The sequence below is a fragment of the Echiichthys vipera genome, assembly GCF_963691815.1.
Source record: "Echiichthys vipera genome assembly, chromosome: 23".
Taxonomy (NCBI): Eukaryota; Metazoa; Chordata; class Actinopteri; order Perciformes; family Trachinidae; genus Echiichthys; species Echiichthys vipera.
This window is the reverse complement of record NC_139848.1, coordinates 10,521,218-10,535,291: the sequence shown is the minus strand read 5'-3', so window position 1 is coordinate 10,535,291 and position 14,074 is coordinate 10,521,218. Positions and strand designations below refer to the sequence as shown.

The 14,074-nt window shown below is 43.9% G+C and overlaps 1 protein-coding gene across 2 annotated transcripts in view; it reads left to right on the top strand.

Annotated features, from left to right (window-relative positions):
• zranb3 (zinc finger, RAN-binding domain containing 3) overlaps window positions 1-14,074 on the top strand; it is an 87,170-nt gene that overhangs the window by 6,860 nt on the left and 66,236 nt on the right. For both annotated transcript variants that reach the window (XM_083938308.1, XM_083938307.1), the window contains exons 3-5: window positions 5,683-5,701; window positions 5,992-6,170; window positions 10,450-10,681. In XM_083938308.1, the coding sequence (XP_083794434.1) occupies window positions 5,683-5,701; window positions 5,992-6,170; window positions 10,450-10,681 (430 nt within the window). The remainder of the gene's footprint in view (window positions 1-5,682; window positions 5,702-5,991; window positions 6,171-10,449; window positions 10,682-14,074) is intronic.

The window sequence follows — 14,074 nt, the reverse complement described above, 5'->3', positions numbered from 1 at the left end:
GAATGAGTCCTTACCCCAAGTGAAGGAGTTCAAGTACCTCGGGATCATGTTCACGAGTGAGGGGACGATGGAGCGTGAGTTTGGCTGGAGAATCGGAGCAGCGGGGGCGGTGTTGCAGTCGCTCTACCGCACTGTTGTGACGAAAAGAGAGCTGAGCCGAAAGGCAAAGCTCTCGATCTAGCGGTCAATCTTCATTCCTACCCTCACCTATGGTCATGAAAGCTGGGTCATGACCAAAAGAAGGAGGTCGCGGTACAAGCGGCCGAAATGGGTTTTCTCAGGAGGGTGGCTGGAGTCTCCCTTAGAGAGAGGGTGAGAAGTTCAGCATCCGTGAGGAACTCGGAGTAGAGCAGCTGCTCCTTTGCGTTGAAAGGAGCCAGTTGAGGTGGTTCGGGCATCTAGTAAGGATGCCCCCTGGACGGTTGCATGGTTAAGGTAAGGCATTGACCATGAATAGTTGAGGTTAGATGGCTAAGGTTAGGGGGTTAAGGTAAGGCATTGACCATGAATAGTTAAGGGTAGATGGTTAACACTAGATGGTTAAGGTAAGGCATGGACCATGAATAGTTAAGGTTAGATGGTTAAGGTAAGGCAGGGGTAGGCAATTCCGGTCCTGGAGAGCCACTGTCCTGCATGTTTTAGGTTTCTCTCTGCTCCAACACACCTGATTCTAATGCTGTGCTCGTTATCAAGCAGCTGATGCTCGTCACAGTTTGATTATTGTTAGACTCAGGTGTGTTATGGTAGGGAGAAACCTAAAGCTTGCAGGACAGTGGCTCTACAGGACCGGAATTGCCCACCCTTGAGGTAAGGCATTGACCCTGAATAGTTAGGGTTAGATGGTTAAGGTTAGGCACTGACTTTAAATAGTTAAGGGATTTTCACGTGATCTCATGTTCTCGCGGTCTCGCAAATCCAACTGCCTCGCAAGGTGACACGATTCAGGCAGACGTGGAGGAAAAGGGTGAAGTTGTAAATACAGAGCAGGAGGTGGCATCCTGTTATCCTTAAAACATGACGCACCGGAAGTAATTGTTCTCAGGAACCTTAAAAGCTGTCATTTTGAGAGAGTTTTAGTGTAACCCTTGTGAGTCTTTTGTATTTGACTCAACTTGTCTCATGTGAGGCAGTTGTTTGTTTGTCAGTTCCAAGTAAGGGCCTTAACTGTGCCATTGATGCAGTTAGTTTGCCTGGACAAATAGATGGAAATAGTTTGTGAACTTTTTTAGTGTTGCACGTCCATAAGGTTGGGGAACAAAGAATGGTAGAAATTGAAGCAGCACAGGCTGAGATATCCTGACTTTTATAGGTTGTACAATGTTAATTGCGATCAGTGTCAGGTCACTATTGAGATTCAGCGGTCTCTGGAGAAATCACACGTGTCTGACCAGTAATCTGAGGAGGGACACTGAGTCCTGTGTCGTCTTGAAAATAAGGAAACGTCTCTCTACATCTTCAAAGTGCCTTAGTTACAGTATTTACTTTTCTGAGGCACTCTAAGTTCCATTTCCTCCTAACTAAACTTGATATATGCTTTAATGTAAGGGGTATTATATTTTAGTGTTATAAAGACGGCTGGAGATCGTTTTATTTATACAGCATGAATAATGTAATTTTACTCGCCATCACTAACCCGTAGCCTTAAGAGCTGAGTTTCCATTATTTTGATAGTATTAGAGGCTTTTACAGAAACAAAGTGTACAGTACACATGATAAATAAACTTTGTAGCCTGCTGGGTCAGTTTGTGTGAGAAGAATTATGCTGGTGGGAAACACTTTTAACGAGTATTTTAACATAGAAGATGCATTCCCTTTGATTATCATTTCAAAAGTTTCATCTCAATTCAGTTAATGCAAAGATTCATCTTTATGCACATTCATTCATTCTTTCATTCGTCTTCAACCACTTGTCCCTGTCGGGGTCGCGGGGGCTGGAGCCGATCCCAGCTGACATCGGGCGTGAGGCGGGGTCCACCCTGGACAGGACGCCAGTCTATCACAGGGCACATAGAGACGAACAGAGACAGACATCCATTCACACCCACAGGCAATTTAGATTCATCAATTAACCTAACACCTGCTGGTTTTAAAAAAAATACAGAGGGACATGGATTATGAATTAACATAGCAAAAGAAAATATCAAGGTTTATCTAAGGCCGTAATGTTAGAGTCACATAACAGTGTTCATTGTGAGACTGACCTTTATGAGTACTGTGATTAAACCTTTCATTGGCCACAATAAGCTACTGTTCCACCCAGACCAAGGAAGGCACTGAGATGAGCATTGGTGCATTTTATTGTGTAGGAATCCATCTTTTCATTCGGAAGAGAAAAAAATGATTTCTTTTGTCAGTGTTGCCTTTTTACGGTCTCGGCCACCGTATTACTGCATATTTAACCGCCCATTACCTTTTTTAAATATGCTTATTTCTGTGTCTAATGAGTATTTCTTTTGTTTAGATATGATTGAAAACAGAGTTAATGTAAATGTGGGTAATTTTCTTAAAAAGGATACAGCTAAAAAGCCAGAAAGAGAGCCTGGGTGTGTAACTATTCAAGTACAAAAAGTTTTTCTTTCTCTATTTTAAGTGCAACGTGAGAAAATGAAAGGCGCTCTGATAGATTTGGGTGTGCTTAGGCAAAACAAAAAAGACTTATAAGCAAAACACAAGTTGTGGATTGCCCCACATACAGGAGCTAGGGAGCTTCAACTTTTCCTTTTAGTCACACGCTATTATAAAACATAGATCTCGTACGAGTCGAAAAAAGCACAAACCTTTTCTGCTAAAGGTACTCGCTTTTGATTTGAAGTCAATTTGATATATACAGCAAAACCGCACTCTGAACCATAACTGTGTGCGAGCATGGCACACCTTCGAGTCAGCCTTTTTGTGCAGCGTCCATCCTCTGAGCAGCTTTCCCACGGACCACAGTGCACTACAGGTCCAGTCCTCAGAGGAGTACCTTAACGGGGCTGGAAGATTGGGGTTAGACAGCAGCGGCCACACCACACATCACTGTGCAGAGGTCAAACCCATCAAATCATCGTAGCCGGCCTGGAAGGTAGGAGGGGGGGGGCCCATTCCCTGACACTTTGGGGCTTGTGGGTTTCAGAGATAACATTAAGAAGATGGTGCGGCGAGGACCGTGCCGTCGTCAGGCAACAGCGCTGCAGCATCCTCGCAGTCTCAAACCGTCAAGACGACACTCAGGTTATTTAAAGGAGGATGATTAATGTGTTGGGAAATGGCAAGCACCTGCCCCAGCCGCACACCCTCCCCAGTTTGTGAGTGCGGGGGTGTGTGGGTGGGTGTATGCGCAAGCGTGTGTGTGTGTGTATGTGCGTTTACATGTGTTCACATACATCGCGCATTTTTGGCATGTCTCTTCTTTTGTGTTCATTTTAACACCCCCCACCCCCTGTGTGTGTGTGTGCGTGCGCGTGTGTGTGTGCGCGTGTGTGTGTGCTCATTGCGCTGACTGGGCCGGTGTGCTGGCAATTAGAAAAACCACCAGTGGCAAGGTGCACATTAATCATGTTCCTCAGCTGAAAGAGAGAAATGGGGCGGAGATGGGCGGGGGGAGTGGGTGGAGGAGGAGGAGAGGGAGGAGGAGAAAGAATAATGAAAGACTGTGTCTGAGGTATTCAGAGCCGCTCCGTCGCACTGTTTGCTCTGACACGCTGTTGGAAGCGTTTTATGAATAAGCAAGGTCATGACAATAAGCCCAAATCCACTGGGCAGAGAAAACCAGAGGTTGATCTATCTGCACTTTTTCCACAGGGACAAGTTCAGCCGAAGAATATGTCACGCTTTCATTGTTCCTTTCTCACGTATAGTGTAAAAGGGGGACTAGTTGGCTGTTACATGGTTGCCAGAGTACCATATCAGAGACAGCCAGACAGATGAGCTGTTACTTCTATGCCAGTTTAAGGTTCAGTGAATATGTGGCATAAAAAGGAGAATCAGGATTAACAAAGGTAGATGTAGGCCGTAAACACATCAGCATTATCATCATTGTTCAGACCACTGAGGTAATAAAGGTGGTAATAGGGCTGCAGCTAATGGTTAGTTTAATTATTAAGCACTATTGATCTTGTTTTGGATTTAATGTGTGTAAAATGTCAGAAGAAATAGGACAGCAAAACTCAGATTTTCGGTCTTGTGTTACTCCATTTCAAAGATCCCATTATGAAAAAAGTGACACATTTTGCGATTATAAAGCAGGTTGAGGTGTAATATAAATGCTGTGAAAGTATCAAAACACGCAATCCACGGAGAAATGCACACAGCCCGTATTCAGAAACTGTGTCTTTAAACCAGCCTCCAGGATTTTGGGTCGGTTGTGATGTCACAGCTTTACTTTGCTATTGTGGCGGTAGTAGCTCAGTCCATAGGTGACTGGGCTGGGAACCGGAGGGTTGCTGGTTCCAGTCCCTGTGGTTGGAGAGGTGCCAGTTCATCTCCTGGGCACTGCCGAGGTGCTTTTGAGCAAGGTACCGAACCCCCAACTGCTCAGGGCGCCGGTCACTGGCAGCCCCCTCCCTCTAACATCTCTCCATTGGTTGCATGTATATAGGTCCTTTTTTGGGGTGGCAGTAGATCAGTCCATAGGTGACTTTGCTTGGAACCTGCGGGTCGCTGGTTCGAGTCTCTGTGTGGACCATGAATGTAGTGTGGACTGGTGGCTGGAGAGGTGCCAGTTCATCTCCTGGCCACTGCCGAGGTGCTGTTGAGCAAAGCACCGAACCCCAAACTGCTCGGGGCGCCGGTCACTGGCAGCCCCCTCGCTCTAACATCTCTCCATTAGTTGCATGTATATAGGTCCTGTCTGTGCATGTGTGTGTATTTTCGGGCCTGTGTGTGTGTAACATAAAAAAATAAGGTGAAAATTGAATTTCACCATTGCGGGACGAATAAAGGAATTCTTCTTCTTCTTCTATATAGGTAGAAAGTGCCGCTACAGTGCTGTTACAGTCATTCCGGCTGCAGTGACGGTGCAGAGAGTCAATACCTAAATACTACAAAAGCAAAGTAACTGCTGAAGTAAAATTTCACAAATTAACCAAGTCTGTTAATAAGTCCTCCTTGTTGTCGACTTTTAAATGGAAGGCTGAGTGTGTGATGCCACTGCGATAATAGATCGCTAACTTTCCTATTGACAGGAATGAAAACTCTACCTTCTGCATCACCCAGTGCGTCGCTCCCTTTTTGCTGGGGAACTGAATGAACCCGAACACAGTGAGCGCTTCAGAGACACCCAGCCGCATCAGACACAGAAATGTTCAACGGGAGGAACAGGAACAACATAAATATTGAATAGCAACAAGAGTTCTCAAACTGAAACAAAGCACCAGTGCAGGCCTAAATTACAAGTGACAGAGTTGTAATGTGTCCAAGAGCATCTGAGTGTGAAGTAGCTGTGTGTGTGTGTGTGTGTGAGCGTGTTTGAGTTTTCAGTGGCCAGAAAGGTTGGAGAAGTCTGGTTGTGACAGGAGAATATGGATCCCTTTGACAAGCCAGAAATGTGTGGACAAGGGAAACAATAAGTGCCTCTTCAATGAATAACACTGTGGTACCCTCCAGCAAAACCTTAATGCGGGTTTTTTTTATGTAAGCTATAAACTGTGCTTTTATGGCAACCAGGTCAGGTCTGATAAACTTTTCTGTTTCCTTTTACAGATGTATGATTGCTGATGAGGTAAGCACACACCACAACGCTGGCTCAGGAAATCTACCCCCCCCCCCCACACACACACACACACACAAAATGAACCTGGGACATCGCTGCATGCCTTCCAAATTAATTTGTCAGCCCCGTGCAGCGCTCCCACGTGCCTAATCGCTTATGACACGAGAATCATTCTGAGACCTTATTACTCATGGGCCTCACATCGGCTCGGCCCGTCATATGCAATTTACCGTAGAGTCGGCTGCGCAATTGACTTGTTTTTCTCTCCGCTCCGCCGGGTGTTGATTTGGTCCGTCCAGATGGGTCTCGGGAAGACGGTGCAGGCCATCGCGGTGGCGTACGCCTTCAGGCAGGAGTGGCCCCTCCTGGTGGTGGTGCCCTCGTCGCTGAAATATCCCTGGATCGAGGAGCTGGAGAGGTGGATCCCCGAGCTGCAGCCTGGAGACATCAACCTGGTGGAGAACAAGAGCCACACCATGTAGGTCATCCACCTTCATATTTCCAAACACATTCATATAATAGCGCGTTGAGAACTTTTTTTGGAGGGGGGGGGGGGGCAGAAACAAGCTGTAAACTGACATATTATGACATAAGAACAAGTGACAAGTTAGCAAACAGTTGCTTGTTTACGCATTCAGTAGATATAAGGCAACACATGCATTCATTTGGGGTTATGTCCACCTGATGAGCATAGGTCCAATATTTTCTCTCCTCTTTACTCCGTTTTGGACACAACCCTATACTGTTCGATACAGAGTTCAGAATTCATAATAAAACAAACAGAGCATGTCTGGTTTTGGTTGAAACATTATCAAAATGTCCTATTGGAATATACCTATATTTTGACTGGGGCTTCAAAAAGATGATATTAATCAGCAAACTTCATTTTATTCTTCATGTCAGTTGTGGATGACACTGACTAATATTGGATAAAGGCTCACTACTGTCAAACTGTTTATTAAAGCAGCAGATTGAGAGCCAAAACGTCAAAACCTTGAGGGAAATATGCTGAATTTCGACTGATTATAGTAAAAACCAGGTGCATTCATTACTACCTTTGGTTTGAGGTCACCGTCAGCGATCTCGTTGAGGCACAGACACTTAAAGGTCCCATATTCGGCTCATTTTTAGGTTCATACTTCTACCAGAAGATGTTTACATTTTTACTTTATTTTTCTCATACCGTCTGAATCTACCTTTATTCACGCTCTGTCTGAAACGCTCTGTTTTAGCGCCCGTCTCTTTAAGACCCCTCTCGAAAACGCCCAGTCTTCTCTGACCGTGAATGTATGAATAAAAACTGGATACATTGTGGGAGACGGTGCCTTATTCATTCCTATAAAAGTTGCTCAGTGGCACATGAAGCTAAAACTGCCACAAAAAATATGGACTGTATAAAAATGGACGTCCAGGTCCGTTCTCTCAACTTGATCCAATCATACTCGCCTATTGGAGTTGCCATCTTGTCAGACTTTGACTCCGCCTCATTTCCTCTGACCAAAAAAGGGCATTGATGAGACATTACTCCAATAAAATAAAAACTAGCCTGGTGCAGAAAAAATCACCTCCCTCAGTGTTGTCATGGAGATACGACCTGAACATACAGACTAGAATGTTTTTTTGTCCCAGGCCTTAAACAGGTTTAATGATGCTGTTAAAACAACCTGTTTAACATGGGAGTCAATGAGAAACTGCTCTATTATGAAACCTGCCCCTAGTGGACACTCAGAGAACTGCAATTTTAGCACTTTTGTAATTGATAAACCAGGAAATCGCTGGTTTATCAGGGGCAAGAAAGGTTGGGGCTTGGTAATAATACCCGGAGGAGTGGCAGTACTTCCGCACTGTCGTTCCCATACAGCAGGTGCACTGGCGACTATTGCTGAGCTGTCCACTTCCGGTTTAGCGCTCTGGCTAACTTGAATGGGGATTAAATGATTTAATCGACCAAATTTATCAAATTCTGACAGACAGGACATTTCACAGGGGTTGTGATGCTCGAAAGAAACTTACAGGTGTCTCTTTCTGCCATGTCAGTCAAAGGGGAAAAGTGTTTTTGTACCCAATGGCATCAGGTGATTGACACGGAAGTTGCAATCCCACCATTAGGCTTTTTGGAATAGAATGGCATGGAAAGCTCACTTTTACAAAATGGAGTGTTTAAAGAACAGAAAAACTTTTACATTTGTAGGAAAAGTCGTAGTTGTTTGATGGATCGCTGTTTGGTCTGTGAAAGGGGAACCCATGACATTTCCCTAGAGCCCAAGGGGACGCCAAAGATATACAATTTATTGTCAAACATGAATAAGGTGACTCTCACGGCTAATTGGGCCAGGGACGCAAGCTCAGGGCTGATCACCCTGTGGCTGGCCGCCTCTGGGGAGGGTGTATAGTGCAAATGGCCGAAACACCCCACGATCCAGAGGAACACTACTGCTGATGCGTCCCGTAAATTCAATTCTCCTTCAAGTCATCCACCATTCACCGATAAGTCCACCAGCTAATTGTATGTGCTTGCACAAGGATAACAACATCTCATCCTGTGTATTCTGGAATCTTGTCAAACATGAATAAGAAAACCAGCACATTTGAGAAGCTGGAACTTGTGAATTTCTTGCATTTTTGTTTTTTTTTTGCTTAAAAAGTGACCTCAATAATTACTTTTATATTTTTAATGAACACAGGGCAAAATTCTCCATGTTATCGAGCAGATGAGGAAACATTTTGGACTTTCAGACCTTCAGTCTTCGGAGCTGATGAATATGCTCATATCTAAACATTGGCAAAGTACATAATCCAGTGGATTATGGATTATGTAAGTGAGAGGGAGCAGCCATTATCTGAACTTAAGTGGAAGTTGTGGCAGTGTCCTTCTGCTTCTACACACGCGAGCGATGATAATTTACCCAAAGAGACGGAGCAGATACGTGGACACACTCGGTCGCAGAGTGTGAAAGTGCCGCAGTGTGATGGACAGAGAAGTTTCGACTGACAATTTAATCTCAAAGTGTCCCTCGGTGTCAGGAGCCGGCAGGGGCCGATGTTTGACAGCGCTGACAGACAAATCATGTCAACGCAGCGTGTGCAATATTGAACAAGAGCGGAACGTTTTGGTTGTTTTTTTTTAATGCAGGAAGTGGGAAAATGCTGTCGTGGAGAAATTTCTCATTTCCACAGCTGTTTGTATTGATTCTGCGCGTGTCTCTGCACGGCGGACTAATGTCGAGTATAAGATACTTTTAATATCATCTCAACTTTCCCCTAGTTCCCTCTAGTTTTTCATTTTTTTGAATGAAACAAACTTTCCCCCGTCTATGACTCGGAAAGGATATAAAAAAACCTTTCCACCTCACATCACAGACGAGGCGCAAAGAGGTTGAGAACGCCTTCTGGGGAAAACGTGTCCTTGAACTGGGATGTGTTAATGACTGAACGGGGAGGCAAGAGGAAATTATGCAGCATCTCCACTCAGTGTTTTGACTCACTTGTTCTTTTGTAGAACATGAATGACACCTTAGGTTTATTTCAGCTTGTGCGTGCGTGCGTGTGCGTGTGTGTGCGTGTGTGCGCGTGTGTGTGTGTGAATTAGAAGCTGGCAAGACGGTTTTTGATTTCTGCGAGACTCTTATTGAGTTTCACGCAGCTGCAACGCCACCGCTGTGTTTGTTTGTGTGTGTGTTTGTGTTAGGGCTGCGCATAATCTGGAAAATAAAGAAATTGCCAATACAGCCCGGGAATGGATTTCTCAAGCGTTAGAGGAGTATGAACAAAAACCTGCAGTTCTGGTTTGTGCCTGACAGTGTCCGTGAGAGTGTGTGTGTGTGTCTTTGTGTAACATTGATCAATTCCACACACCTTTTCTAAATAGTCTGGTTTACTTTACCTCGAGGGCTCCATTGCCAAGTCAATAAACACGAGAACATTCCAAAAGACGTTGAGTTATTATTAAATTCTAGCTGTTACCACACATTTGTCAGAATTAAAGGTGACCACAGCATCAGTTTAAAAGATGAGGCTGGCGATACTCGTAATTAGACGTATTGCGTGTGTATCAAAGCCTCATATATCTTCTTCCTCTGTACCATAGAGCTTCATTGTTGTTCAAAAACTATTAAAAACCCCCGAATGAGTCACACTGTTGCAATGGCTGACATGTTTCTTCATTTTAATGATCGTGGGCGCTGTAGGTTATTTTGACTCAATCCCAAATACACTTTCCTTAAGCCATAAATGCTCCCTAGACCGAATGTGTATTAATCCGCAGCTGAAAATAGTCCCCAATACAAAAAAAACAAAACAGTAGTGCACTGCTCTTTGCGGGAATTACCCCCTATATAAAAAACCCTATATATTTCTGACTGTTTTTAAAGATTCACATCAACAATCAGGAACCAGTGATCTGTAAACATTTGTATCTTTTACTTGGCAAAGGTTTAGTCATTAAAAATGGATACTGCTATGAAAGATCACACGTTTGCATTTGTCAAGCAGAAATACAAGAGAGAAAAATCGGTTCAAGAGTATTTGCTGTGTTTCTTTTTGTCTTTTTTGAAAGTGAACTGAATATATTTTTGCTTTTGGACTGTTGGTCGGACGAAATAAGCAATTTGAGCTTGTGTTAGAGCTAGTGAAAACTGTGATGTTCATTTTTCACTGTGACATTTTTTATACACTGAACAGTTAATTGAGAAAATGATCACAAGCCTGAATAAAAAGATGACGTGTGTGTGTGTGTCCCTGTGTCCCTGTCCCTCCAGGGGTATCAGCAGCAGTAAGGTGACGGTTCTGGGTTACGGCCTGCTCACCACGGATGCGCGCCCCCTGGTGGAGGCTCTGAGCAGGCAGCATTTCGCCGTGGTCGTGGTGGACGAGTCACATTACCTCAAATCCAGGAACGCGGCGCGGACTAAGATTCTAGCGCCTCTCATTCAGAAAGCAAAGCGCGCCATCCTGCTCACCGGTACCCCTGCCCTGGGTCGACCCGAAGAGGTAATAAAATCTGATGAAATGAAAATTCACTGATGCTCTTTAGGGAAATGCCTATTCCGAAAAGAGTTTGCTTTATTCCCAGACGACATAAATGTGCAGATTAAAATCTCCTTCATCCCTGCTTTGCACTGTTAATGAAATTTAAACAGGAGGCCGGAGAGGGAGGAACAACGTGGATGAACTTAAGAAGTCATATTCAACAAAATACATACGTGTTGAGCCCACGTTTGTCAAGAAACATTTTTAGGCTACAGAGCTAACTCGGGACATTTGTAGGCTACAGAGCTAACTCGGGACATTTGTAGGCTACAGAGCTAACTCGGGACATTTTTAGACTACAGAGCTAACTCGGGACATTTGTAGGCTACAGAGCTAACTCTGGAAATTTGTAGGCTACAGAGCTAACTTGGGACATTTTTAGACTACAGAGCTAACTCTGGAAATTTGTAGGCTACAGAGCTAACTCGGGACATTTTTAGACTACAGAGCTAACTCGGGAAATTTGTAGGCTACAGAGCTAACTCGGGACATTTTTAGACTACAGAGCTAACTCAGGAAATTTGTAGGCTACAGAGCTAACCTGGGACATTTGTAGGCTACAGTCCTAACTCGGGACATTTGTAGGCTACAGAGCTAACTCGGGACATTTTTAGACTACAGAGCTAACTCGGGAAATTTGTAGGCTACAGAGCTAACTCGGGACATTTTTAGACTACAGAGCTAACTCGGGACATTTTTAGACTACAGAGCTAACTCGGGAAATTTGAAGGCTACAGAGCTAACTCGGGACATTTTTAGACTACAGAGCTAACTCAGGACATTTGTAGGCTACAGAGCTTACTCGGGACATTTGTAGGCTACAGAGCTAACTCGGGACATTTGTAGGCTACAGAGCTAACTCGGGACATTTTTAGACTACAGAGCTAACGCAGGACATTTGTAGGCTACAGAGCTAACTTGGGACATTTGTAGGCTACAGAGCTAACTCGGGACGGGGCCTCAGCTCTGGCTTCTCACAAAGGTGTTTCACAATGCAACACAGGTGCATCGCTATGGCAACTTGCTCCAGAGCAGGTTACACTCCGACCCAACATTCAAAAAGCCAATTAACTCTCTCCGGCAACACTTATCCTCGAGGATCCCGCGGACTTATTTCAATAACCTTTGTTGCAAAAACTTCATTTACAAAGCCCGATATGAAGAGACACCACACTGCAATAAATGAGACAAGTAATAAAATGAAGCACAAGGGGGGGACGGGGGGGAGGGGACTATTGAATTTAGAGACAATAAGAAGGGCTGTTCACAGGACAACAGTGTTTGTAGAGCTGAGGAGCCATTCCCCTCTCCATAATGATTTATTATATCATTTTTATACATGATCTATCGAAGCAGTAGATTGCAGCCGTATACCATCACTGCAGCTGTGGAAGATGAAGCGGAGTTTGCGGATAGAAAATCTTTTACAGTCTCAATGTGTGGAGACGATACAGTATCAATAAGACATGCCGTATGTCTTTACTGTACCCTAATGATGGAGCACTGATACAGCTTTGTGATTAGGCCTTTACACTGTCTCTACATTCCCTCATCATCCTCTCAGGAAGCATTACTTTTGGCTTTTACAATGTTCTTATCTGGCTCATAAGTTCACTGTGATCGCTATAGTAAATAATAACATATCAACAGTTAGTTTACTACTATCTTTAAGAATTATACAGTTGATTTGGGGATTTAGTCGCATTTTCTTCAAGATAACCTCTGTATTCTCTTCCCCCTTTTTTGCCAGTACAACAACTGATAGTGTTCAAATACAGAACATCCTTTTAGCAAATATCTTTGTTCTGCAGCACGCACAAACACACGCACACTCACCCACAGGCCCTATCCATTATCTGCTGTTTTTTTTTGTCTGAATGTGTCTTTGTTGTGTATTGAAAATAATATGCCTTGAAAGTTTTTAGCAGTGTTACAAAGGGCCTAACAAAGACACCGGGGATCAAATTTAGAGAACAAATTATTAATACTTCATTCATTCTGAAATACTGTTATTTCTAGTATTCTGAAATATTGTTCTTTTTAGTGTTCAGAATTTGCCGCTGTGGTTATACCACTGGTAAATGGTAAATGGACTTGTACTTATATAGCGCCTTTCTAGTCTTCTGACTACTCAAGGCGCTTTCACAGTGTTTGTCACATTCACCCATTCACACAGACATTCACACTGATGGCAGTGGACATCTACATACCAACTAATGTAACCATTCACACCGCATTTACACACCCATGCGTAGCGCGGGGAGCAATTTGGGGTTCAGTGTCTTGCCCAAGGACACTTTGACATGAGGACCGGGGGATGTGGGGATCAAACCGCCGATCTCTCGAATGGAGGACAACCCACTCTCCCACTAAGCCACAGTCGCCCACACTGCTATCCTAGCACATTTTTTTTAAATGACCAAGGCCCTTCCACAAAAAAACCTTTGTTGTGTGAGAAAAACAGTGAGCAAAATTAGAGAACAGTAACCATTGTGTCAGAAGAGAAGATTTTAACAATGTTTTCTTCTATAGGATTCAAAAATGAACAGGAAGTGTAGAGGCCACAGCTCTGAATGACTTCAGCACATCTGCGCCCACAGGACATCACTAGTTTCTCACTCTGCTCTGGTTTGATCTGCATCCGTTCTTCTTCAGTCTCTTCCACAGTTCGGTAACTGTAGTGGGTTTCTTAGACATCACTTTGTCGCCAAGGTTTTTCCAGAGATTCTCTATGGCACATGTGTCAAACTGATCCAGTAAAGGGCGGCTGTGGCTGCGGGTTTTGAGTCAGGTGTGTTTTTGCTTGGTTGGAATGAAAACCTGCAGCCACGGCGGCCCTTTACTGGATCAGTTTGACACCCCTGCTCTATGGGGTTAAATCTAAATGTGGTGTGATTTAGTTACGTTTATCACAGATTCTGTACCTGGAAAAAACGTGTCGGTTAGTGAGCTGATAACCAACCAACTACATAACTAGTCTGCCATCATAGGTTTCGTGTTGACTACAAATATCTATGTGAGACGGGACTCAGATCCCGCTGTCATCTAACTGCCACATTGCTGTGAAGAAAACGTAATTATTGCTTTGACTCGATCATGATAATTAACTGATGAGATTCAGGCAGCTAATTAAATCCAAAATGGAGCGAAGTTAGTACTTGTAAGAAATCTCCAGAAGCTGTGTCACGGAGACAGTGTGTGTGTGTGTGTTATATACTTCTCGCGTGTGTGTCTGTGTGTGATACATGCCATCCTGTCTTTGCCATCGCCTGCCTGCAGTGTTGAGGTTACTTTTTTAGATATCATCTCTGCCTCTCTCTGCCACTGGAATCTAAAACTGAATATAACATTTTA